Below are 27,829 nucleotides of genomic sequence, written 5' to 3'. Positions count from 1 at the left end.
TTTTGAATTTAAAAAAAATGAAAATTTCCAACATGTTATTAAACAAATTGAACACTGAATTAGACATAAAAGGCACCATTTAAAAAGAATATATATATATATATGTTAGTTACACTTTTAAGTGGAGTTTTCTACTGATACTCTCAAATAACAAAAAGTTAGAAAGTGTCTTTCGCGATACGTTGTAGTCTTTCTCGATTCGTGAGTGTGTATTTCGCAAGTTGATATTGCGATAACGATAAAAAATAGCATGCATTGCAATGACATAGCAATGCAATACTTTAGTATATGACTAAATACCTGCAAAGCTAATGCCCATCAGCCTCAGCTGTACTTTGTGTTTAGTGATAATTAGCAAATGTTAGCATGCTAAACTAAGTTGGTGAACATCGTAAATAATAAAGCTGCTAAACATCTGCATGTTCGAATTCATAAGTCACTATTGAAAAGTGATCCATGTTGCCATGTATTCTAACATTCTCACATGGTGTTTTGTATCATTGTCACAGTGCAAAAAAGATCAATGTCCAAGTAATCTAGTTCATTTACAGGGAGTGGAGGATTATAAATCCAGTACCTGTGCAATATCATTCAGTCAAGTACAATAACAACTCTGGTATTACACACAAGTCTCTTCTTTAGGCCCTTACAGAGGTAGTACTCTTGCAGAGCTGCTGTAGTGGATTGCTAAACAGGATAATGAGGTAATCAATAGTGTGCATTTGTGATTATTAAAAACACAATTATTTTTATATATATATATATATATATATATATATATATATATATATATATATGTAGTGTACACATTCTTTTTTTTTCTGTGATTACAATTTAAAGTCTGTCTTCTGTCTCTGTACTCTCAGTCCTCTTTCTTCACACTTATAGACGGGAAGGTCAAGGTGACTTTCTTAGCTAAATGGAAAGCAATCTTCTTCTCATAGTAGGCACATTCATTTACAAATAAAGGGTAGAGTTCCTCCCCCTCATGCTTCACCGTCTCCCCAGAAAATGACAGGAAGATGGGGTCGCCTGGTTTGAGAAGCTTGAAGTCATTATCCTGGAGAAAGACAGAGAATGCTCACAGCTTAGTCATTATGCTTGAGGGCAGCTTTTGAATGTAAATATGGCATTAACTGTTACTGTAGTTCACCAAAATCAAGGCTTTATTAATTGCATGCACTGTGCAAATGGGACTACCTTGTAGTATTGCATTGTTTAAAGAACTAGTTCGACATTTGGGGAAACAGGCTTTTTTACTTCCAATAACCAGTTTTGTGGCCACTTGGTGGCACCAGAAACTATTTGTTAGTACAAAGAACATTGACAAATATGGGGAACAAACTTGTCAGAAAAGAGTTGAGTATTTACACATCCAGCTGATACGGAGAAACATTAGCATTCATTTGAGGGCTTTAGCTGCTAATTGCTCCACTGTGTTCACCAGTGTATACCAACTGTCTTTAGGTAGTGTACCGTGGGTTTAAGAGCTTTTTTGCAAAAAACATCCACCTGCTACGAACGAAACCACATCCTCCACACCACACTCTCCTTGACAAAACAAGGAGAGTGAACTAAAACAGTAAAGTTGTGGGTCGAAAAGCTAATCAATGAGCCCAAATTTGTTTTAAAACTCCATAAAGCCAAGGGGAGCTGCAGATTCTAGGTAATTCTGTGCAGATTCATCACTGTGAGTGACCCCTTTCACGTTGTCATTTGATGCATTGTTTTTCTAAAAATATAGATTATAGTCACTTTAAGTGAAGGCTTATATGTGCATGCATCTTGTCTTTGTCCTGTACCTGCAGCTGGGGGTGAATGGCAGCAGTAATGTCATTGGTTGTAGGATCCCTTGGGTAGTCTACACTCTTCACCAAAGTGTATGCTTCCACCTCACCGCCTTCAAAAGTACTTCCTGTTGGCAAAGTACAGCAATAAGTAGAAATGCTGGTGTACTCAAGGAGGCTCACAGTTACAGAGGTAGCGAGGTAATTTGAAAACTTCAGTGAAATTATTACATTTTTTTACATTGCATCAATTATCCCCAGTGGTAAAGTTTTTATCAATGACTGTTTCTAGATACTTATAATGCTTTACAAACTCAATGCCAGTTCCTTTGATGAAGGTTTAAGATGGTGGGAGAGATGATTTCCTAAAATCAATGACCATATCCTTGGTCTTTGTGGCATTTAGTTGGAGAGGCTCATCACACCACTGGATACATTTACCATTCCGTACCATGCTGTCTTCAAATTATTGCTGCTTAAGTTTTCCTCTATCTTATTTTTGTATTGTAATATGGCCCTCTTAATTAGCAATCTTCCCTCTCTCCTTGCCTCCTTTTTTCTGTCTAACCTGTCACCTTTAAGCGAGGCCTTTTGTTTTCTATTTGGCACATTTTTCAGGGATTTAGTGACCCATGGCTTGTTATTAGGGCACACCATCACCATAACATGCTTTTTAGGAATGACTGTATCCTCACAAAATACCAGAACTTGGTTCTTACCAGAATTCAATTTCTGAAGCCATTCTAGTGTGAGATCCACTGCCTCTTTCGCCATGTTAAAAATATCAGCTCTGGTCACGCCGTTGGGTTGAGGACCGACCTCTATCGCTGCAGAGAACAAGAGAAACATTTTCAGCATCCTACACTTTAATCTGTTCAATTATTCAGATGCAAACAGACAGATACACACACTTACCGATGCCATGTTTTCCCACTGACTCCAGGGAATAAGCCTCAGAAATGGGTATATCCATCTGGATTGCTCTCACAGGTGCAGAGGTCATCTTGCTCTGAAAACCAGACAGTTCAGCTATTTCCAACTATTTAGTGCTTCAATTCAGCCGTTTGAGATTTGACATTAGCTAAGCTTTGCAAGCTGATTCGCTAAACTATGATGGTGAGCATGGTTAACATTATCTAGTTAACATCAGCATGTTAGCATTGTAATTGTAAGCATGTTAGCATGCAGATGTTAGCATTTAGCTCAAAGCACAGCTGTGCAGTATCACAGAGCCACTTCCATGGCTGTAGTCTTGTTTAACTGTAAAATGTCTTGCTAAGAATATTGGTCACAAATCTTAAAAGGAAGGTAGGGGATCCTTATCAAAACTGGTTGGTTGTGTTATGTGTTTATGTAAAACAAATTACTATTTGCAGATATATCCATATCATGTTGTTTAAACTCTCTAATAATGAGTATTGATATAATGAATGATATAACATGTAATGCTGGATATACTAAATATTTGACTATTTGTAGTTATAGAGAATCTTTGACTTGACGTAGTGGAATGATTTTAGCCCGGAGAGCAGCATGAATGCAAGGAGCGCTGTTAAAAGAATTATTTATCATGAGATGGACAGAAACACTGAAATTGTCACAAAGTTAGTTTTTACTTGCAAGTAGAGTCAATATGCAGCGCTTACAGCAAGGCACCGAAAATATGACTAACGAGAAGCCCTCTACATCAGCTTTTTATGATTAATATGAAGACATAATACAGAGTCAATGTCTGTGAGTGAAAGAGAGGCATTATCAGCACAATGTACTTTTATTTAACATCTATCATTCATTTATTTTATTTATTTAACATCTGTTCAAGATGAAACTTGTAACTCTAATATAATTCTTTATACGTATTTTCCGGACTATAAGTCGCACTTTTTTTCATACTTTGGCTGGTCCTGCGACTTATATATCAAACTATATATAATTTAACATGTTTTTAAATGTTATTTCATGCTGAAAACATTACCGTCTACAGCCGCGAGAGGCGCTCTAGGCTTGTGACAACTATATGCTGCTCCTAAAGACAACTGAGAAAGAAAAGAAACTGCAGGCGACTGCAGGTAGTAAAATACGCAGCCGAAAACGGTAATCGAGCAGCAGAACGAAAGTTTGGAGTAAGTGAGAAACTTGTGAGGGACTGGCGAAAAGGTTATTCTTACTGCAATGAAGAAAAGAAAGAAAGCTTTTCGCGCGCTGAAATCCAGATGGCCAGAGCTGGAGGAACGAGTCCACAGAACAACGTGCTGCTGGGAGAGGCTCGTCAACAGTGCAGTTACGTTACGTTAACATAGCGGACACCTACCGTATTCAGCCCCTTGTTCTGTGTGCTATTGTGTAGTTTAATAACTTGCCTTTCCAGATTAAATGTCTGTTCTTGGTCTTGGATTTTGTAAAATAAATATCTAAATAAATGCGATTTATAGTCCAGTGCGACTTATATATGCTTTTTTTCCTCTTCATGACGCATTTTTTGACTGATGCGACTTATACTCCGGAGCGACTTATAGTCTGAATCTGCAATGTAATCAATAATTCTCTGTCAGGTAAATGTAGCAGTACAATGTTTTCCTCTGAAGTAGAAATACACAGTAAGTCAGTACAGTTGAGTTGCATATTTAGTAAGTGCTTTGGGGGGCTTCTGTAAATTGTTGCTGGGTACAATGAGTTAGAATAGTAAAATCCAATCCAATATTTTTCATATCTAAATATCATAATACATCTAAAGCTGTTTGGGGCCCTTTTACCTCAGGCCGCTAGGGCGTTGCCTACCTTGCCTAATGGTAAAGTCTGCTCTTGGTTATTTTTTTCCTGTGAACAAGAGTGTATTTCACCGGTGTTGCTAACTGCTAGTAGCGGTAGGTATGTGATGCAACTATGTCATGGCAGGTGTACTACTCAGGACCCAAGGAAGCGCAGTGTCAGTGTGAAGTTGATAAGATGAGCGGTTCTCAAGAAGGCTGCAAGCAGCAATACCACAGGCCAAGCAAAGCATATGTTTTGAACGGGCACTGCACTAGTTAAGTCAAATTGTGATCCCTCCTAATATCTGTCTGGATGACTTTATGAAGCTCTTACCTGTATGTAGTTGTAAATGTGCAGGGTGATCCAGTCTAAGGAGTAAAAGATGAGGCACACGGCCATGTTGGCAGTGGTGTTGTGGATGTCGCAGAGCAGATCCACAGCCTCCGGGCTTCCTTTGGGCCCAAGCTGAGCATTCAGCTCTTGGGCTTGCCTCAACTCGTAGGGTGTAGAGTCTGTTATGGGAGCACTGGAAGCCAGATTATGTAATGAGTTTTCTCATGCATACTCTTGTCTAGCTGTTTTCAGTTTTATTTTCCTATTACAAGGCAGCTTTCAAATGTACATATTCTCTTTTAAACCATCTACGTTAAAGTTTTGATACAACTTGTCTTTTTCAACCTTACCTCAGCAAGGCATCTGTAAAACAGCGATTGAGATCTGTTTCCATGTATCTTCTGCAAGCATCCACAGCCCGTGGATTTGATAAGACGGTAGTAATAGAAACAGATTCAGTCCGATGTACCTTCTGTTTCTGCATTTCTTTCACCATGTACACCCCTGACATCTCATTTCCATGGGTGCCACCACAAATGGCAACACGGGACAGTGGCGGGAGAAAGACGTGCTCCATCTGTTGGCAGGGAAAAAGAGGTTGTTAGATAAGTGTTGTCTTGGATTTCTTTATCTAACTCTGCCTGACGTCTCAGCAAACCAAGATGTTTTAAAGTGAAGGTAAACATTCAAGAAGTCTGTTAAAACCAGACTGACCAGAGTATCCTGTGACCGGATGGTGAAATCAGGTTCTGTCAGAAACTGGGGTGAAAGTGCAAAAGTATTGCTGGATGACAGTCAGTGAGTCATTTAAATTAATAAGTGACTGGTCCCAGTCTTAGTCAGGAGATACCAGGTATGTTAACATGTAGATAAACATTACATTCAGATGTAAATACAACACTAGAAGTTAGGCTCAGTTAACACATAACAGTGTTTTAGTTTGTTGTTTAAACATTCTGTGAATGACTGCAGAGGACTTCCTGAACACAACAAACTGTGGTGAGGTACAGGCTGTTGACTTTGTAAATTTGTTTAAGATTTAGGTGGTGTAACTCAAGGAGAGACCAGATAACAGCTATTTGGGTTTTAGTTGTTTGTTTGCCAGTGGATGTCATAAAGAGTTTATTATGGTTGTCTATTAAGATATGCACTGACAGGGATGGCCTTTAACTTATTGTCCTTCAATCACTGTAGCCTAATTTGTGAGGCAACACTCATTTAAAAGCTGCTGCATATAATGACAAGACTAAGACATGATTCATCATGCACAAAAATGTGGGGGGGCCCTGGGGGCTGTTCGAACCACTCTCTTCACTCTATTATAGTGTTACAAATCAATTATCAATTATGCAGCCTTACCTTAAAAAAAAAAAATCTGTCATTACATTTTTACATAGCCTACTGCTTGTAATGCTAAATAGGTTAGGTTACCAAATATGTGACATGTGTGGCTGACGGTCTGCGATAATTTAACTGATTTGTGATAAACGTAGTGCTGACAATGTGTAATAATGACTTTCTATTGCATGATTTAATTTGTCTATGCACCTCTCTGCGTCACTGAGTACAATATCAACAGTAAAACAGACCTTCAAAAAGAGAAACGCCTTGGTATCCTTATCAAAAGTCATGCCAAACGAGCACATTTGTGAAGGCAACAACAAAGAACAAAGTACTATTTTTTAATAACCAGCTGGCTATCAGCAGCCTGTTAATATCTTGCTCAGGCGCAAAGTGCTAATCTGCACTGTTCAAGTTACACGATCATCACGCTCAGAAAACATAAACATGTAAATCAACAAACAAAATGTGCATTAAAATATGCAGGAAATGGCATTCACGGCTGCACGTTACCCTTCTTTCAAATATCAGCCCTGCTCGTCACTCACTGAATTTAAGCAACCTTTGAACTTTGAGGGAAGTGGAATCAGGACAGTAATTCAGTATAACATGCCGGCAAAGCAATACAGTCATTCTGCAAGCTAATTTCCCTGTCAGAATCGTTCACATGCAAAGACACGAATGCAAAGTTGAGTACAAAACATTATATTTACTGTTTAGGCACACTGGCACTCCTCCTTCCGAGTGTTTCTTCTGCTCTTTCTTGCGGCCCTCCTCTTTATTTTCTTCAGCTCAAATTTCAAGCAGTTAAACATGTTGGCTGTTTGTTACGGAACAGGAACTGTCATGTTATGTTCTACTAAACCAGCAGAAGCCACTCTGAGTACAGGGTGAGCCCTAGGCATATGTGGTATGCGAATGTTATGGGCGCCATCCATCCATAAGCTCACGCACCAACATAATAACCTATATAACCTATATTAGGCCCTGTTTTCTGGGTTGCCCCCTGCCCCTCCACCCCTAGCTCTTGGCTTACCTGATAGTGGGGGATGGGCGTGGGCGAGTTATCTGAAGTAAACGACCCACTGTCTGACCCACTGACCGTCAACTTGAAACCTAAATCGCTCCAGTAGCCAAATGTAACTATATCTGAAAATAAAGAAGAAGAGAAGAGTAGGAGAAATGGGAAAAAGACAAATCTGAGTCTACCTATAGCCAACCTTTTGAAAATTAATAGTTGCAAGTCTTTGCATTTTTATTATTGATTAGTCTTCTATGTAAGGTTAATCTTATAGTAAACAACAGCATGCATCATGTGAGAAAAGATGTTTTGTGCATGAATGCTATTTATGTAATGCCATTATAAAAATGCCTGAATGAAATACATCCTGAAATAAATATATATATATATATATATAATTTAATTTAATATATAATTTAAATTAAAAAAATAACGCGTTAAAAAATTAACGCAGATTAATCCATTCCATATTGACGTTTGCATACAGACGAAAATCTGGTACCACTGATATGTCTGCGCTTCTCTCTGCTGCTCTGAAACAGATGTTACAGGCAACACAAACCCCGCTGCATGTGACGCTAGTTAACACTATACTCAATAGCAGCTAACGTTAGCCTACCGCTAGCTAGTAGCTGGATTAAACACGGTTACAATGCTGACAGCTAACGCTAAACGGTGTAAAGTTTGACTGTTTTACTGTAGAGGATTCAACACCGGGATGTAACAATCTGCAGCTTCCGTCGGAGAAACAACACAGCCGGTGCGTTCAATGAAACTGGTAAACTACAGCCTCGTAGTGCATTTGAAGTTATTGTAACTATCCTATCCTATCTGGTTGTTGTTTTTGTTGTTCAACAGCAATTTACTAGTGAAATAAGTTATTGTTATTGTTATACATTATTATTAAATCATTTAATTTTGACCATATGGCCTTAGCAATAAAAAAGCCGTTCTTTGATGTCACCAACTTTTCTTTTTTTACTTTCTTAAAAAGTATCGGTTCAGGCACTGTTAATTATGCATGCGATTAATTTCGATTAATTAATCACAGAGTATGTAATTAATTAGATTACATTTTTTAATCGATTGACAGCCCTAATATATATATATATATATATATATATATATATATATATATATATATATATATATATATATATATATATATGTACCAATATATTTCAATCTTCTCCGGGAACCATCACCTTATCGTGGTGGAGAGGTTTGTGTGGCCCTATGAACCTGAGGGCTGTGTTGTCTGGAGCTTTGTGCTCCTGGTAGGGTCTCCCAAGGCAAAGTGGTCTCAGGTGAGGGGCCAGACAAAGAATGGTTCAAAAATCTCTATGAAACTCTGACTGTTGTTTGTGCATATGCACCAAACAAGAGTTCAGAGTATTCTGCCTTCTTGGAGACCTTGAGTGGAGTCCTGCATGGGGTTCCAGTCGGGGACTCCATAGTTCTGCTGGGGGACTTCAACGTGCACGTGGGTAATGATGGAGACACATGGAGAGGCGTGATTGGGAGGAACGGCCTCCCTGATCTAAACCAGAGTGGTTGTTTGTTGTTGGACTTCTGTGCTAGTCATGGATTGTCTATAACGAACACCATGTTCGAACATAGGGATGCTCATAAGTGTACTTGGTACCAGAGCACCCTAGGCCAAAGGTCAATGATCGATTTTAGAATCGTTTCATCTGATCTGAGGCCGTATGTTTCGGGTGAAGAGAGGGAGCTGTCAACCGATCACCATCTGGTGGTGAGTTGGGTCAGGGGGTGGGGGAAGACTCTGGACAGACCTGGTAAGCCCAAACAGGTAGTGCGGGTAAATTGGGAACGTCTGGAGGAGGCCCCTGTCCGACAGACTTTCAACTCACACCTCCGACGGAGCTTTTCGTGCATCCCTGTGGAGGCTGGGGGCATTGAACCCGAGTGGACAATGTTCAAAGTTTCCATTGCTGAAGCTGCGGTGAGGAGCTGTGGTCTTAGGGTCTTAGGTGCCTCAAGGGGTGGTAACCCACGAACACCGTGGTGGACACTGGTGGTCAGGGAAGCCGTCCGACTGAAGAAGGAGTCTTTCCGGGATATGTTATCCCAGACGACTCCGGAGGCAGTTGCAAGGTACCGAAGGGCCCGAAGGGCTGCAGCCTCTGCCGTGAAAGAGGCAAAGCAGCGTGTGTGGGAGAAGTTCGGAGAAGACATGGAGAAGGACTTTCGGTCGGCACCAATGTACTTCTGGAAAACCGTTCGCCACCTCAGGAGGGGAAGCGGGGAACCATCCAAGCTGTGTACAGTAAGGATGGGACGCTGTTGACCTCAACTGAGGAGGTAATAGGGCGGTGGAAGGAGCACTTTGAGGAACTCCTAAATCCGACTAATACGCCCTCTATGGTAGAGGCAGAGCTGGAGGATGAGGGGGGATTGGCATCAATTTCCCTGGTGGAGGTTGCTGAGGTAGTTAAACAACTCCACAGTGGCAAAGCCCCAGGAATTGATGAGATCTGTCCAGAAATGCTTAAAGCTCTGGGTGTGGAGGGGTTGTCTTGGTTGACACGCCTCTTCAACATTGCGTGGAAGTCTGGGACGGTGCCTAAGGAGTGGCAGACCGGGGTGGTGGTTCCCCTTTTTAAAAAGGGGGACCAGAGGGTGTGTGCCAATTACAGGGGTATCACACTTCTCAGCCTCCCGGTAAAGTCTACTCCAAGGTGCTGGAAAGGAGGGTTCGGTCGATAGTCGAATCTCAGGTTGAAGAGGAACAATGCGGATTCCGTCCCTGGTCGTGGGAACAACGGACCAGATCTTTACTCTCGCAAGGATCCTGGAGGGAGCCTGGGAGTATGCCCAACCAGTCTACATGTGTTTTGTGGATCTGGAGAAGGCGTATGACCGGGTGCCCCGGGAGATACTGTGGGAGGTGCTGCGGGAGTATGGGGTGAGGGGGTCCCTTCTCAGGGCCATCCAATCTCTGTACGACCAAAGCGAGAGCTGTGTCCGGGTTCTCGGCAGTAAGTCGGACTCGTTTCAGGTGAGAGTTGGCCTCCGCCAGGGCTGCGCTTTGTCACCAATCCTGTTTGTAGTATTTATGGACAGGATATTGAGGCCGTAGTCGGGGTGGAGAGGGGTTGCAGTTCGGTGGGCTGGGGATCTCATCGCTGCTTTTTGCAGATGATGTGGTCCTGATGGCATCATCGGCCTGTGACCTTCAGCACTCACTGGATCGGTTTGCAGCCGAGTGTGAAGCGGCTGGGATGAGGATCAGCACCTCTAAATCGGAGCCCATGGTTCTCAGCAGGAAACCGATGGAGTGCCTTCTACAGGTAGGGAATGAGTCCTTACCCCAAGTGAAGGAGTTCAAGTACCTTGGGGTCTTGTTCGCGAGTGAGGGGACAATGGAGCGGGAGATTGGTCGGAGAATCGGCACAGCAGGTGCGGTATTACATTCAATTTATCGCACCGTTGTGACGAAAAGAGAGCTGAGCCAGAAGGCAAAGCTCTCAATCTACCGGTCAGTTTTTATTCCTACCCTCACCTATGGTCATGAAGGCTGGGTCATGACCGAAAGAACAAGATCCAGGGTACAAGCGGCCGAAATGGGTTTCCTCAGGAGGGTAGCTGGCGTCTCCCTTAGAGATAGGGTGAGAAGCTCAGTTATGCGTGAGGGGCTCGGAGTAGAGCCGCTGCTCCTTTGCGTCGAAAGGAGCCAGTTGAGGTGGTTCGGGCATCTGGTAAGGATGCCCCCTGGGCGCCTCCCTAGGGAGGTGTTCCAGGCACGTCCAGCTGGGAGGAGGCCTCGGGGAAGACCCAGGACTAGGTGGAGGGATTATATCTCTAACCTGGCCTGGGAACGCCTCGGGATCCCCCAGTCGGAGCTGGTTAATGTGGCCCGGGAAAGGGAAGTTTGGGGTCCCCTGCTTGTTCTGCATCACAATTTATTGATATTACTAATGTTTCATTCCCACTGGACCTTCGTCAAGTGTGCTTTATGTTTCTAGAAGTAAAAACAACCTCAAAGACATAGAGCTATGAAGTTGTTCTGTGTGAGTCTATAAATGCAATGATTGGAGGTGGAATTGGCTGTGATGCAAGGGGCGCCAGCTAAAATCTTGCCTGTGTCACCAAATTAGTCAGGACCGGCCCTGGCAAGAGGGCCCAACTTTGTTTACAAACAGTAAGCGACAATTCCAGCATAGCAGACCTTTAACTTTAGCTACCTGCACAGCATTGTTTACAGCCATAAACATATTGTTACATACTCGTCTTTTATGATCTAGTACTGTGGTTTCCAACCTTTTTATACTTGTGACCCATAATGCAAGTGTGTGTGTGTGTGTGTACATATATATATATATATATATATATATATATATATATATATATATATACATATACATTTATAAATTGTATTGTATTTATAAATTGTATTGTATTGTATATATACTCTATATTTTAGACATCTGATTTTATTAAATGTTTAGGCTTTAAGAGGCAAAACTAAACAATAAATTCAGAAAAAAGTAAAGAGTAAAGACAAATCCAAACTTAATTTACATTTGTATACAAGAACTTAGTCTTTCCTTCTTTTCTGTCCTATTAATCATCATTTGATCCCTCAGATGAATCATTGGAGGGGTGCTAAACCCTAGGTTTGGAATCACTAATCTAGTAAATGTTAAAATGATGATAGATTACCTCACATCTTTCATATCTTTACCCTCCATATAACCCGTCTGGTCTCTTCCATTTCTCTCACTCTCTCTAAAGGGAAGTCCTAAGCTCCATTTAGACATGTAATCCTGTCAGATCAGTCACTTGATCATAAGCTGCTGCTTCTCTCTCGCTCTCTCTCTCTCTCTCTCTCTCTCTCTCTCTCTCTCTCTCTCTGTGTCTCTCATCATCTTGTTCTCTCTACCATTTCAGTTAAATCCAGTGCATTTGCTTTCAATTCAATTCAGTTAAACACTTTAACTGAATGAAAATCATGAAAACTATATTGCCAAAGAGCAATGAATTCCTGTTGGATAGAGGAGACTTCTGTCTTCCTCCAGCTCTTATGACCTTTGACCTTTAATTAAATATCATAATTAATAACAAAGTCGTACTGTTACAATGACAATTAATCCAAAACAAAGTTTATACATTTTGTCAGTAGGCTATTTTATTTTGAAGGACCATTTAAAGTAGCAGTTCCCTTTGAGCTGCTGGTTTAAAGGTTAAATTATGTTTAAAGTTTTAATTTGTGCTTTCAGGCGTGATAATATACATGCTTTTATGATACAATACACACAAACACACACATGCACATACATTTTGACCACATGATTGCTGACAGAAGATGGCAGAAATACTCTCAAACCCAGCATTAAATGTACAACCTCCAATCCGCAGTGGAGTCTATTATAATTACCGCCCCCCAGTGGTGGAAACTAATTAAGTACGTTTACCCAAGTGCAGTTTTGATGTACTTGTCCTTTACTTGAGTTTTATACTGTACTTTTTACTCCACTACATTTATCTGACAGCTCAAGTTACTAGTTATTTTTCAGATTAAGATATTACATGCACAGTTTATATTTATTATTATAAGTTTATAAAATACAGTTGATTAAACCAGTGGTTCCCAAACCTTTTAATTTGTGACCCCTCACAAAAAGCAGTATGTAGTTGAGGCACATTGTAAAGTTTCAGATGTTGATAAATTGTTAGAAGTTCCACAGTTTTTCCGCAGTCATCTGCAGTTGCTGTAATGGACTGGTACTTTTAAGTAAAAGGATATTAGTACTTCTTCCACCAGCTGTCTAGGAGTTGGACATTTCAGGATTACGTACCAACACGTGCCAAAAGTGGTTGCATCAGTTTGCATCTCACAGAGATTTTTTTTGACATGTAACAATAACACTGCACAACTGTGAAATGTTTGCAGTTAAACAGCATGGGAGCCCCGTAGAGACTTTTTTTCTGTTTTAGTCAAAACTACATTTCCCCTGAACAAATGTAATGCAGATGGGGCAGAATCTAAAGAGTCCTATCTAGTGTCATTTCAGGAACAGTCTTGAAAGTGTAGCCTCTCTGATGTGAGACCTTTCAGAAAAATCTGACATGTAAGTAGCAGACCTCGACTCGTTGCTGGAGGTGTACTGTATGTCTTGCTAGAAGCATCAACAGGACAGATTGTATGCCATCCACATCTATACACAGGACATTATTAAGGGACATGAAATGATGCTAAACATCTTTACAAGTTTACTTTTCTCCACAGGATTGTATTGACTGTATCAAACCCCCTTTTGTCAGTTTGTTTCACTGTTATTTGCTTTACACAGATCAAACTTCATGCTGCTACACTGATTAGACACCAAGAGACACTTTCATGCCCCATGCTGTTCCCTCCCTTGTGATTAAAAGATGCCTGAATTATTCATATCAAACAGAGGTGAAATAATTTTTGATGCAGCTAATGATATTATCAGCTGTTACCTAATAGCTTACGACCTTTTTGGTATTGGGGAACAGGGCGTGTTTGAAAGAGGTTTGAAGAGTGACATTTGAGACAGGGAGTGGCCCAAAAGAGGTGGCCTGTGGGTAATGAGGTCTTGCTGAGAGGAAACAGACTTTTTGACCTTCTTGTCATCTTAATTCCCAGCGTGCATGGCTTATGTATGTGTTTGTGTGCTCTGAAGAGACTGACCCATGAACTCATAATCTATCAGTACTTCCATGTGCTCAGAAAACTTTTTATTGTGGGGGGGATGCCAAACTAAGGGAAACAACAAATTATACAAAGCGGCTCATAAAGACAAGCGCAGCAGGTACACTTTAAGCAAATTGGCAGCAGGAGAAAGAAGTGCTAATTTTCTCTCTGAGGCAGATGCCTTCACTGGCTTCAGTTTGGATTACAACATTTTTGGCATCTGATTTAGCATCTCTGGAAATGATGTGTTCAATGCAGCGTTCCAGTCATATTGGATAGGTGGTAGAGATGGAAAGATTTCAGTGGAAGGATTTACGAGGGTTCACGGTTGTATGATTAAGAGTGTCATATGAGGATTGATTGATAATATATCCCCATATCCATTACATTTGGGTTTAATGACATTGACTGATCGGCAAATGTGGTGTCCTATTTGTTTATTTTTCAGGCGTGCCAAGTCAGAAATACCAGTCATATTTACGATATGTTGACGTGAAACTCATAAATATGATAACTCTGACATCACCTGACCTCATTATAATCCCTCAGAAACATTTTTGGCTGTCTTTTTATTTTTTATTTTATTTTTTACTTTTTTTGAATAAGTAATAGTACTACATAAGTAATGTAATGTATTTGATGATTTTGAGCATGGCAGTTTATTCTTGATAATGTGTATTTGGAAAAATATATCTTCAATTTCGATCCTCTTGCTATTTTTTGATTTGCAGTCAAAAGAAAACAGACTCTGGATATTCTATGCTAATGTGTAGATAATGTTGGATGTGAAACATGAAGAGATGTCTTTGAATTAAGTGTTCTTTACATGAACATTACAATGAGAAACATTCAGAGAAAGCCTGTTCCTGATGTCTAATACTTAATGGCCTTTACACTTGATCTGTTTTGAGCTTATATTGTTACATAATAAAGACCAACCTACATAACATTCTGAAGCGTTGTTTTGACGGCACAGCTATAAAGGATTCACTGTGTCACACTCAGAGCCAAACAAGGCTTCAGACAACTCTAATGTAAGACATGGACATTTACCATGCAGAGTCTTAATGTCAAAGTCATGATTTGAAGGTTAACAGCTATAGTCTCATGGGCTGGAAGAAAAGACCACAATACACACAGGTTGTAGGAGGAGGCTGAATGCACTTATTGTAACTATAGTTTTGGCAAATAAATGGATGTAATGTAATTTCAAATTTGCCATTGTGGAATTAAACTAATTAAATGTACTCAAGTACTGCATTTAAATACAAATTGGAGGTACTTTACTTTTACTTGAGTATGTTCTTCTCATGCCACTTTATACTACCCCGCTACATTTCAAAGGGAAATAAAGTACTTTTTTTACTTATTAGAATTATTTGGCAGATTTAGTTACTTTACAAATTAAGCTTTTTGCACAAAAAACATATGAAGAGCTTATAAAATATTATGCTTTGTTATAAATTAAACTACCCAACAGTACAGGTATACAGCTGGAACGATTATTCTACTAATCAATTAGTGGATTGACAGTAAATTAATTGGGAACTATTTTGATAATCATTCATTTTTCATGGAAAAACATGTCATGGTTCGGTGCAGCTAACAGTCTGCATTGAGTAGTTTATACTTTATTACCCTAAGTACATTTTTAATTATACTTACACACTTAACTTACTTTTTTCTTGTGTAACTTTTTCAATGCAGAATTACTTGTAATAGAGTATTTTTAAAGTGTGGTAACCTATTGGTACTTTTACTAAATCTGAAAAGTTCCTCCACCACTGCAAATTTGTACATTTGCTTATGAATCTTTATAAATAAATGCCTATTAATATTGTTTTAATATAGCCTATGTACTATCTGCATCTGTGTGTGTGATGACAGAACTGCATCAGGACCACTCTCTCTGTCTCTCTAGTCACGCTCTTGCGCGTGTGTTGCGCATCAGAGTTGCCAAAGTGATGTATGTCGCGTGCCAGCAGCCGATTAAATCAGATCCGACTGAGAACAGCTGTGGAATGGCCTCTGAACGGGATGATTCCAACACAACCAGAAATTCGACCAACCAGTTTGTGCAGCCGGCGTGGCGCATCGTGCTGTGGTCGGCGGCTTACAGCACGGTGCTGGCTGTGGCAGTTTTCGGAAACTTGATTGTGATTTGGATTATTCTGGCGCACAAGCGAATGAGAACGGTCACCAACTATTTCCTGCTGAACCTTGCTTTCTCCGATGTTTCGATGGCTGCGTTCAACACGCTCATCAACTTCATCTACGCGGCTCACGGAGAGTGGTACTTCGGAGAGATCTACTGCAGGTTTCACAACTTCTTCCCGGTCACTGCTGTGTTCGCCAGCATCTACTCAATGACCGCAGTAGCCATCGACAGGTAGGAAGATAATGGCATACTGCAGGCATGGAAGTGCTTTTGGTGATATTTATTTCACGATGATATATCAATTATTTCGTTCTTGTTTTCTGTTTTCATAAAAGTGTCTGTAGCCTATGCCTCTAGATTATTTTACAATTTGGGATATTTTACAATTCACATTCCACAGTAATTTGGTTAATAAGCAGAACTTTGGTTTAGTTTACTTTTACTTCTTTTTTAAGATATAAAATAATAATTCAATTTAAGCCATGCGTCTTTCAATTGTTGCAGTGCTCTGAATGAAAAAAAGGGTTGTGTCCTCTTGCTATATAGAGGATCAATTACACAAAACCAGATTAACTTAATTATTTCCATATAGAATCTGGTCGAGTAGCCGATTCAGTTGTAAAAACAGAAAACTTATAACAAATGCATCTTTTTTTTAAATACTGGCAATCACTCATTTGACTTTTTTTAACTACAACTTTAATGAAAAGTGACATCTACTTCACATGCCTAAAATGCCTGAGCACCATTTACACACAAAAAATGAAATGGGTGGGAAATCAGTGATGACCAATAGAAGCAGTAATACCTACATTGATGTTAAGTGCATGTACTCTCTATATTTACACTGTTTCTATCAATGTACTTTGTGTGTCTTTGGAGGGGAAGCAAACAGGTCGTATTTGTAAACAGATTATGTAAACATCTGTTAAAGTTAAGATTGTTCTTTAACAGTTTTCATGAAAGGACAACAGAGTGGCGTATAACTGGCAGATATGATTATACATTTTCTACACACCTTGTAGTCGACCAAGACTTTGCTGATACGCTGCTGTGATTGAGTATAGGTCTGATAAAACCTGTAGGGAGATGAAGGAATTTGTTAGAAAGCGTCTGCACAAAAAAAAGCAAACATGTTACAGAAAAGACAAACTTCAGTAGGCTAAATGTTACGAATGCTTACTAAGAAAAGGGTTTTAAAGATGGTTCTCTTCTGCCAAAAATAAAGACAAGAAAGAAATAGAGACAATGAAAATCAACTCTTAAAAACAATGATGACCAATAGAAGCATCATCACTAATTATTTCAGGTGATTTCAAAAGGTAGTGCTGCATTTTCTTGAAGCATTATTGAACAGCTTTGAACTTGTCTTCAGATAAATACTGTATTTATCTAAAGACAAGTGAGTGAGTCTGCAAAATGCCAGATGTGTTCAGGTTTCCATTTGGTGCAACATACTGGAACTGTTGTGTTCCAAACATTATGGAAAACACAACAGTTCCAGTATGTTGCACCAAATGGAAACCTGAACACATCTGGCATTTTGCAGACTTACTAACATAAAATCATAGTTTAGGCCAATGTTGTGACCTTTGACCTCTAGGTACATGGCCATCATCCATCCCCTGAAGCCTCGTCTGTCGGCAAAAGCCACTATGGGAGTTATCGTCTGTATCTGGAGTCTGGCCGTGATTCTGGCCTTCCCTCTCTGCTACTTCTCCACCACCCGAGCTCTGCCCCGCAGGACCCTCTGCTACGTGGCCTGGCCTCGCATGGCTGACGACCCCTTCATGTGAGAACACTGACAAACCTCTTTCTTCTATCTTATGTCATGCTTCATCATCAATGTCATGGCAAAGCTGGGCTGTAGTCTAGTTTCTTGCATGTGTATTTCAAGGTGCATCATCTGGTTGTATCTACTGTATCATTAACTCCAGATATGTCATTGTTTACAATCTCTTCATCCTGCTTGTCATTGTCACACCAATTAAAATATATACTGGTGATGTTTGTCTACTTTTGCAGGTATCATACCATAGTGACAGTTCTGGTCTACATGCTGCCCTTAGTGGTGATGGGCATCACTTACACCATCGTGGGGGTGACTTTGTGGGGAGGGGAGATCCCAGGAGACTCATCTGATAACTATCATGGACAGCTCAGGGCTAAAAGGAAGGTAAACACCACGTTTATTTAATTTACTCAAAATGGTGCATAACTTGCAGATATGATTATACATTTCAGGGGAAATGGGCCCTTGCCTACTTCCTCCCCCCTTTTTTCTGGCTCGCTTGCTTGGACCACTACTTATTTAACCTTTATTTAATGAGGTGAGATTAAAATCTCTTTTTCAAGGGAGACCTCAATAGCACACAATTACAAGGTTAAACTTTTTTTTTTTAAATAAAGCATGTCAAAAACAGAAAAGGGACAATTAAAAATAGAGCACTTTAAAAACAGACAAGGGACAACAGATACATAATACAAAAATCTTTTTTTATCAGAGCGTTTAACTCTTCCAGGGAGACTAAATTATTAAGCTGTAGTGTGTTTTCAAGGTTATTCCATGACTAGGTCGCAAAATAGGAGAAAGCTGTTCTAACAAGTTCTGAGCAAATCCTGGGAGCACGGCAGAGCCCCCATCTAGTGGAGCGAAAATCACAACAGCTGTAGTGAGTGACAGGAGATTACACAGATATGGATAAGTTTACCCAGTATGGCTTTGTAAATAACAGTTTACCATACCAATGCTGCCATCTCCTTAGGCTTAATAAAGGCCAGGAAAGTACACAGTGATGTGTATTGGACAATGAGTTGGATATAAAGCATAGAGAACTGTGATACACAGAGTCGAGACATCAAAGTATGGAGGAGGCAGCACGCATGTCAATAATGTCCCCATAGTCTCTAGAACACTTAAAACCATAGCCTGCAGATTTAACATCAAATAAACGTATAGTTAAAGCAACCCTAAAGCACTTTTCCCGCTTCGTTCCCCCTACAGGTTGGAAGCGGAATTGTCCATTACATTACATTATGCAAGTTTGCCAGATCGAGTAGCGGATCTGTAGTTTGAATAAGACATTACGACAGCGGTAATGGACAATTCCGCTTCCAACCTGTAGGGGGACTGAAGCAGGAAAAGTACTTTAGTGTTGCTTTAAATAAAAAAAAACAAAGACAAACTTTAAAGTATTCTCTTATTGTTGCATTATAACCTCCCAGGAGCAGGGACGCTAGTCTCCAACAGCATTAACAGTCCATAGTCCATGTTTGAATGGTTAACTAAAACAAATGTGATCAGGTATACAGTGAGACAAAACCGTTTGGACCACACACAGCTTCACTCTGTAAAATGTGTCATGCAGAGCTGTTGTAAAGATAATTCAAAATTTCCATTGCAACTGCAGCCTAGAAAAGGAGACTTCCAGAGACACTTGTTCCACTGTAGTTCGACATCATCACATCATCACAGTAGCTGCTTTGCTGTGAGGGTTGGGTTAAACAGGGATTAAGGTCATCACAGCTGTCATGACGAGCATCTATCATGACAGCCTTTGGATTAACACTAAAGAGTACAATTGATTGATAAACATCCAATACTGCAGGTGATAAAGAATTTTTTGGATGGAATAAAAAAACAGCTAATTTAAATTTTGCTACTTTTTTGACAATGACCACATTACACTCCTCAATTTCATCTTAATTTACCTCATATTTCTTCTGTAAAATTAGTGTAATGAAGTGTGCATCACTGTAAACTACAAAACTAACAGTTACTTGAAAATAGATAGAATACATTTCCTAGACTTACATTAGTAATATTGTTTTGGAACGTCAAACACACACAGTATACAGAAATAGACACAGCTGCAGGTGCAGGATTGCCATTTCCAATCTTTTCAAGGGCTTTATAGAAAAAAAATCATCAAAGGCTCAGATTGCTGGCGAAATTGAGCCGTGAGAGATAAAAGACATTTATAAATGTCAGGAAACAAAGGTACAAGACAATGCCAGCCTTGATTTAGCCCATGCTGACAAGATGCCATTTGGGCTGGAGATAAGAGGAAGTCGCTCTTATCATTCCTGTCCAGCAGATGAGCATCTGCTGATGGTATAATAGCCTCCCGCTCCTTTTGACTCCTTACAGCTCTGCATTGTGCTGCATCACACTGATGAGTTTCTGTGCTGCTCTCTCATCCGTCCTACCTGTGGAACCTGCTGGGTCTGGTGCGTCATCGCTGACCTTTCCCTTTCTTCGTACGCCAGCCATTCTGCACTCGTGAAATGGAAACCATTGTGATCAGAATGAAGGAAAACAGACAACATACTCATTACTTCAGAGACATTGTCCATATAAAGAGCTGCCAGGGCTTAAAGTAGTCAAAATCACAGTAAAATGGCATTTAGAGAGTTTTGCTACCTTAATTTGATGTTTGTCTAGTTGAGTATGGAGGTGGTGCAGGGAATGAATTTTCAAAAGTTTTTAGTCGGTGAGGAAAAAAAAGCTGAATTATTTAAAGCTACACTAATCAACAGTTAACAATGTATCAAATGATGTGTATGTGTACTGGGAAAGGTATCCCTTGTAGTGACAAACCCGCAGAGAATTAGCAGTTCCTTCCAGCTCTGTGGAGTCTATGCTATCTTTTAACTCATTGTTTTGTTTTGTTCTGTTTTAGATCAGATTACGTCCACACAGAGCCAAGTAAATTTGTTAACACATCTTTCTCTCTTTGTTTCAACCCTCTGTCTAAACTACATTAGCGTTTTTCTTGCCCAAAAACTTTCCAAAACAGCCTATAGAATATATAAATCTTAAAACGCCAGCTTGGCCCCCCTCTATTGGCTACAATGTTGCACTTCATTATGTCCAAAAGCATACCTGCTCTTGATTGCAATTTGCAGCACTGTTGCAGTTTGTATGCTGAGGAAAGGTGTCTAAATGCTGTCTTGCTAATAATATTCATATTCATATTATTGTCTCCTTCCTCTTGCAGGTGGTGAAGATGATGATCATCGTAGTGGTGACCTTTGCCCTCTGCTGGCTCCCCTATCACGTCTACTTCATTGCGACAGGTCTCAACAAAGATCTGGTCAAGTGGAAGTACATCCAGCAGGTTTACCTGTCGGTGCTGTGGCTGGCAATGAGCTCCACCATGTACAACCCCATCATCTACTGCTGCCTCAACAGCAGGTGGGTACAAATAAGTCTCCCCCATAACCCAAACAACACACATGTAGGTACTTCATTTGTACACAGCAACATGATTACATGTCATGGGTTGATTTGGGTGCAGGTTCCGGGCCGGCTTCAAGAGGGTTTTCCGCTGCTGTCCCTTTGTCCGGGTCTCAAGCTACGATGAGCTGGCGCTCCGAAACACAAGACTTCGACCGGGTCACCAGAGCAGCATGTGCACCCTCTCTCGGGTCGACACCAGCATCCTCAGCAAGAACAAGAGCACTTGTTCCCGTGGACACAGGTCAAGACTCAACTCTGAGCCCATTAATAAAGACAGTTAGTTGTCTCCACTGGACACAGTCCAGCTCACTAGGTTTATTTGACACATTATTTTGAGCTGACAAATGCCTATTGGACTGTTTTTTGTTTACTTATATAGCTGATAATGTAAATTAACGCTGATGGTTGTGGTTAACATTTAGAAGTCTGGGTATAGTGTTGATTTTTACAATACAAAAGAGGTTTTACAGCTATCTATCTATCTATCTATCTATCTATCTACTTTGAGCTGACTTCGACATTTTATCACATTTGTTTAATGTTACACTGTGTGTGCTATAATATAACATGTTAGTATATGCATTTGATTAAATGCTCTGCTCATTGTAGACCTATATTTAATGCCATCAGACCATTACTCAGATGGATTTCATCAACAATAACGGCAGGATCATATTAATGCTGCTCTTCCAGTGTTAATGCTCTTAAATGTAGTATAATGACACTGATATTAAGCGACCCTGGTTGGGTGTAATTCCACAAGTGCTTGTTTGTTTAGGACTGATCTTAGAGTTCCTGTTTACCATAAGTATGATTGATTTTGTATATAATTTGTGTATGTACAGTATGTGCTATAATATTCTGATGTTTTGGTGCAGACTCAAACACACATGGACAAATGATATCCTTTACAGTGAGTTTGTGTTTTATTGTTGCATTATGATGTAGATTAACTGTGTGAATATAAAACCAGTTGAGTTCACTGAACTTGAGAAAACAAGTTTAAGAAACTTTAGATATTAAGTTAAATCAATACCTGTATTGTTACACATATGCATGCCATTTACAGATTAAAGAGTCTGTTCCTCACCCAGCACTAGGATCTTAATTATAAAGCTGTGACTGCTCCTATAGAATCCACTCACACCAGGATATGTACAAACATAACACCTGCTGCCACACTCAGGAATGTTGTTATAATATTGGTGTAGTAAGGACTGAATTCAATACCAACCATCGTCATAGTTCTCAATGTTTTTAATATCATGAGAAGAAACAACCATGACTTAATTTAACATGTATTACAAACTTACTTATATGTAGGACAAACAGCAAGTTTCCATCGTATCTGTTTTCTTCCAACCACAAAAAAGAGGGGTCTCCTGAGTGTTATAATTCAGATACAATGCATGCTGGGAGGTCTACTAAAAAACATTACATATATTGAGTTAATGATAAAACATGAGTTGATTCCACTGTATGACAATATAGTTGTCCCATGAAAGGATTGCCAAAGGTCAGCTCTAGAACTTTCAACCAGTTTATTTGTTTATGTAAAGCTCATCTCATGCATCTTCAAGCTGACTAAAACAGCTGAAACTGCCTTATTTTGGGGCACGCTGGTGGCTTAGAGGTTAATGTGCTGACTGCAACATACTTCCCCTCTCTCTCTCTCTCTCTCTCTCTCTCTCTCTCCACTCATTTCCTGTACATACTCAGATACATAAAATGCTCCCAAAAATTAACTATAAAAGAAAGAAGTCTTTATCTTAAGCTTTATTTCAGAAATATTGATATCAATATTTCTGCTGATATGTGTAAAGACAATGTGGATCATGTAATTAAAATACACTGATATGACTATATATTTGCTTTGGACTACAAAAGCTTGCCACACCTTAATTGGCAGCATCACACATAAACAGATCTGTCTATTGTTCAACCGTTCAAACAATGCACTGTTTTGTGTCGTAATAACTCCCAGTGCAATATGACCTGCTAATTGTCTTACATTTGTTCTTAATAGTTAAAGAAAAAAAGAGATAAAGCCACAAGCATCAACACAAGCCACTGGGTGGGGACATCAGCCGGGGACCTACAGAGATGGAAACAAAGGAAGACAGATTAATACCTTGGGTAATATTTTAATATCAAAATATCTTTAAGCTCATGAAAAATCAACTTCTTACTATGAGCAAGTTGGGCCTACATGAATATAACACTTTCTTTCACAGTTGTTTTTTTTATTTTATATAAGAGATCTGTTATTTTTCACCGGTATGAAGTTGGCGGGGCTCAGCTAAAAATAATTATGCCACCGACTTCTGAGCACCAATAAGGAATAAGCAACATTGGACTCAAAATCAAAGTTGTGGGGTTGTTTGCTAATGTTATTAGCACTGTCAATCAAATCTGATCAAACCACACCCACACAGATATTTACAGATACAGTAATTGGCCTGAAAAGACACAGATCAACAATCAATGGTAATGCAGTAAAATACTCATACTACTTTAAGGTTAAATTAACCTTAAAGTAGTATGAGTATTGTATGGTTAATTGTGGACACTGGAAATGGTAGCTTGAGGAGCACCTTGATAAACTGCATACTGTATATCCCTCTTGCATGTCTACATTGTCATCTGTCAAAAAAAGGGCAAAAATGCCAAAAAATAATCCCCTGTACGCCCCTTCAGTAATCAAACCTTTGCCCTCGCTCACACAGCCTGTAAGAAGCTGATTAGCTTGATTATTGAGTGTTAAACTCTTTTTTTTCCAAACACTGAGTTGGATTGTCAATAATATTTGAGGTCGTAGAGAACTACTAAAGATCTGACACCAGCTTTTCAGGGTCTTTAAAATATATTATTATTCATCATGTAAGCTTGGAAATGTAAGGGCCTCTTTTGGTTGAAGAGCAGTTGAAATTGACATAGGTCAGGTAAAATGATATAGTCTTTGTATCTGTTTCAAATATTTGATGCCAAACCATTCGTCATTAATTATTCATAAACATTCAAGGATCTCACACACACAGTTTTGATCAATAAATCACATAAAAATATATTTAATAATCATGGAATTGAGCCAAATATTTCATTTTTATTAAGAAAATGTCTTACCGAGAAAAACTGTAACAGTTGTGCGAGTGTTCCTGTTGTGAGTGTTTCAAAACGATCTCAGTGTATTGAGCTTCATTTCTCTCGTCATATTTTTGATTCACTGCCTCCACAGTAAACACTTCTGCTGGAGATAATAGGGCCATATCCTGTTCGTCACTGCAAATATTGTCTCCCAGGTTGACAAAGATACAAGAAGTGATATTAAGGAAGACTTGCCCATCGAAATCGTTGAATTTGCTAAGCGTTCCAAAGCTTGTGTGAACTTTGGTGAACCTTCCAAATCTCACTTTTGAGCCCTTTTGTGCTGTGTATTCTTCTTGGAGAACATACACAGTATTGCAGTCTTTCTTTGGATTCAGCAGCAACATTGAATCCATGAGCAGGAAGTGAAGGGACTTGAAATGGAAGTGGTTTTCATAGGTGCTAACATTTCCGCCCATTGTCTCAACTGCATCGTCAAAGGCCTTTGCAAAATCTGTATCGGTAGCATATGCCAAAAGTGCAGCAGTATGTTCTTTTGTTCCTCCAGGGATCAGCTTTGAACAATTAGTATTTGCACTCCATGCCTTCTTGAATTCCTTACTGCCGGTTAGCTCTTCTCTTAAGAGGCCTAGATTGATAAACTTCTCCATGGCCTCTTTACGGCATCCATCATACAGGTCATCTACAGCATCTGAGGCCATGCCCAGCATTTTTGCGCTTGTCACCTTTAATTGAGTATGGAATTTAAAATATAGGTTCAAGAGAAGAGATTATTATTTTTTGAATCTAACACAACATCATACGTTTTGAATGGCTATTTGTAATAATATACTTACTTTGTAGTTGAGAGCTGTGAAAAGGATTGCAGCAAGAAGCAGTTTTCTTCTGTTGCACATTTTGAATGGCTCCTCTGTCTTCTCTCTGCACCGAGTGCTGAAACAGAAATCCAAGAAAAACATTGCAGGACCAAACTTGTATAAAAAGTTGTACACCGTTCAGAAATGGAATGATCTGGCTTGTGGCTCAAACACTTTGTTTAGACAAGCTCTCCCATTATAAATGTTATTTCCTTACGGCACCCACCATGCCTACCATGGATAAACATTAATGATTAAATGCTAAAATGAAAAGTAAAGACATACCTTAATTTCTTAGAGCAAAAATCAAGTCGGTGTACAAACTGCAGGGCAGCGATAATTCTCTGCAGAACATTGTCTTTTTAACTTATCCCACCAAGCAACGCCTTTCCCTTTCCTGTAAAAGGAAATAACATGGGAGTCCTGATGTCAAGATATCTGTTCTGCTGGAGCTACTGTAGTAAGCTTTTGCTGATTTGTCGCAGATGTTTTTTATAAACCACCGAGTGCTGAAACAGAAATCCAAGAAAAACATTGCAGGACCAAACTTGTATAAAAAGTTGTACACCGTTCAGAAATGGAATGATCTGGCTTGTGGCTCAAACACTTTGTTTAGACAAGCTCTCCCATTATAAATGTTATTTCCTTACGGCACCCACCATGCCTACCATGGATAAACATTAATGATTAAATGCTAAAATGAAAAGTAAAGACATACCTTAATTTCTTAGAGCAAAAATCAAGTCGGTGTACAAACTGCAGGGCAGCGATAATTCTCTGCAGAACATTGTCTTTTTAACTTATCCCACCAAGCAACGCCTTTCCCTTTCCTGTAAAAGGAAATAACATGGGAGTCCTGATGTCAAGATATCTGTTCTGCTGGAGCTACTGTAGTAAGCTTTTGCTGATTTGTCGCAGATGTTTTTATAAACCACCGAGTGCTGAAACAGAAATCCAAGAAAAAACATTGCAGGACCAAACTTGTATAAAAAAGTTGTACACCGTTCAGAAATGGAATGATCTGGCTTGTGGCTCAAACACTTTGTTTAGACAAGCCCTCCCATTATAAATGTTATTTCCTTACGGCACCCACCATGCCTACCATGGATAAACATTAATGATTAAATGCTAAAATGAAAAGTAAAGACATACCTTAATTTCTTAGAGCAAAAATCAAGTCGGTGTACAAACTGCAGGGCAGCGATAATTCTCTGCAGAACATTGTCTTTTTAACTTATCCCACCAAGCAACGCCTTTCCCTTTCCTGTAAAAGGAAATAACATGGGAGTCCTGATGTCAAGATATCTGTTCTGCTGGAGCTACTGTAGTAAGCTTTTGCTGATTTGTCGCAGATGTTTTTATAAACCACCGAGTGCTGAAACAGAAATCCAAGAAAAACATTGCAGGACCAAACTTGTATAAAAAGTTGTACACCGTTCAGAAATGGAATGATCTGGCTTGTGGCTCAAACACTTTGTTTAGACAAGCCCTCCCATTATAAATGTTATTTCCTTACGGCACCCACCATGCCTACCATGGATAAACATTAATGATTAAATGCTAAAATGAAAAGTAAAGACATACCTTAATTTCTTAGAGCAAAAATCAAGTCGGTGTACAAACTGCAGGGCAGCGATAATTCTCTGCAGAACATTGTCTTTTTTAACTTATCCCACCAAGCAACGCCTTTCCCTTTCCTGTAAAAGGAAATAACATGGGAGTCCTGATGTCAAGATATCTGTTCTGCTGGAGCTACTGTAGTAAGCTTTTGCTGATTTGTCGCAGATGTTTTTATAAACCACCGAGTGCTGAAACAGAAATCCAAGAAAAACATTGCAGGACCAAACTTGTATAAAAGTTGTACACCGTTCAGAAATGGAATGATCTGGCTTGTGGCTCAAACACTTTGTTTAGACAAGCTCTCCCATTATAAATGTTATTTCCTTACGGCACCCACCATGCCTACCATGGATAAACATTAATGATTAAATGCTAAAATGAAAAGTAAAGACATACCTTAATTTCTTAGAGCAAAAATCAAGTCGGTGTACAAACTGCAGGGCAGCGATAATTCTCTGCAGAACATTGTCTTTTTAACTTATCCCACCAAGCAACGCCTTTCCCTTTCCTGTAAAAGGAAATAACATGGGAGTCCTGATGTCAAGATATCTGTTCTGCTGGAGCTACTGTAGTAAGCTTTTGCTGATTTGTCGCAGATGTTTTTATAAACCACCGAGTGCTGAAACAGAAATCCAAGAAAAACATTGCAGGACCAAACTTGTATAAAAAGTTGTACACCGTTCAGAAATGGAATGATCTGGCTTGTGGCTCAAACACTTTGTTTAGACAAGCCCTCCCATTATAAATGTTATTTCCTTACGGCACCCACCATGCCTACCATGGATAAACATTAATGATTAAATGCTAAAATGAAAAGTAAAGACATACCTTAATTTCTTAGAGCAAAAATCAAGTCGGTGTACAAACTGCAGTCCATCTACATCCGCTTATCCGGGGTCAGGTCGCGGGGGTAGCAGCTCCAGCAGGGG

At 39.6% G+C, this 27,829-nt stretch overlaps 3 protein-coding genes across 11 annotated transcripts; 1 reads left to right on the top strand and 2 right to left on the bottom strand.

Annotated features, from left to right (window-relative positions):
* Positions 1–109: 109 nt before the first annotated feature.
* On the bottom strand, positions 110–7,367 carry LOC144524771 (N-acyl-aromatic-L-amino acid amidohydrolase (carboxylate-forming) B-like). Of its 4 annotated transcripts, none has more exons than XM_078261270.1 (7): positions 7,249–7,367; positions 5,222–5,448; positions 4,872–5,064; positions 2,703–2,796; positions 2,507–2,614; positions 1,803–1,915; positions 110–1,060 (listed from the first exon to the last, which is right to left on the bottom strand). In XM_078261270.1, exons 2-7 carry the CDS (start codon positions 5,446–5,448, stop codon positions 863–865), a joined length of 933 nt encoding a protein of 310 aa, XP_078117396.1. In that variant the 5' UTR covers positions 7,249–7,367; the 3' UTR covers positions 110–862. The 4 variants fall into 4 exon arrangements, with proteins under 4 accessions (XP_078117396.1, XP_078117380.1, XP_078117388.1 ...); XM_078261254.1 differs by lacking the exon at positions 7,249–7,367 and adding an exon at positions 6,926–7,209; XM_078261262.1 differs by lacking the exon at positions 7,249–7,367 and adding an exon at positions 6,761–6,891.
* Positions 1,901–23,407, top strand: LOC144524765 (neuromedin-K receptor-like). The gene is made up of 6 exons (XM_078261233.1): positions 1,901–1,988; positions 15,840–16,307; positions 17,680–17,868; positions 18,102–18,252; positions 21,077–21,273; positions 21,377–23,407. Exons 1-6 carry the CDS (start codon positions 1,945–1,947, stop codon positions 21,597–21,599), a joined length of 1,272 nt encoding a protein of 423 aa, XP_078117359.1. The 5' UTR covers positions 1,901–1,944; the 3' UTR covers positions 21,600–23,407.
* LOC144524793 (ecto-ADP-ribosyltransferase 4) lies at positions 22,561–27,829 on the bottom strand. 6 transcript variants are annotated; one of them, XM_078261303.1, is made up of 9 exons: positions 27,729–27,829; positions 27,297–27,408; positions 26,865–27,088; positions 26,433–26,655; positions 25,999–26,221; positions 25,566–25,677; positions 25,260–25,356; positions 24,442–25,148; positions 22,561–23,413 (listed from the first exon to the last, which is right to left on the bottom strand). In XM_078261303.1, exons 7-9 carry the CDS (start codon positions 25,317–25,319, stop codon positions 23,338–23,340), a joined length of 843 nt encoding a protein of 280 aa, XP_078117429.1. In that variant the 5' UTR covers positions 25,320–25,356; positions 25,566–25,677; positions 25,999–26,221; positions 26,433–26,655; positions 26,865–27,088; positions 27,297–27,408; positions 27,729–27,829; the 3' UTR covers positions 22,561–23,337. The 6 variants fall into 6 exon arrangements, with proteins under 6 accessions (XP_078117429.1, XP_078117444.1, XP_078117409.1 ...); XM_078261318.1 differs by having other exon boundaries at positions 25,566–25,789; positions 27,297–27,519; positions 27,729–27,788; XM_078261283.1 differs by having other exon boundaries at positions 27,297–27,519; positions 27,729–27,788.

This window comes from Sander vitreus, chromosome 2 (genome assembly GCF_031162955.1).
Source record: "Sander vitreus isolate 19-12246 chromosome 2, sanVit1, whole genome shotgun sequence".
Taxonomy (NCBI): Eukaryota; Metazoa; Chordata; class Actinopteri; order Perciformes; family Percidae; genus Sander; species Sander vitreus.
Note: the sequence above shows the minus strand (reverse complement) of the source record. Positions and strands in the feature narration are given on the sequence as shown.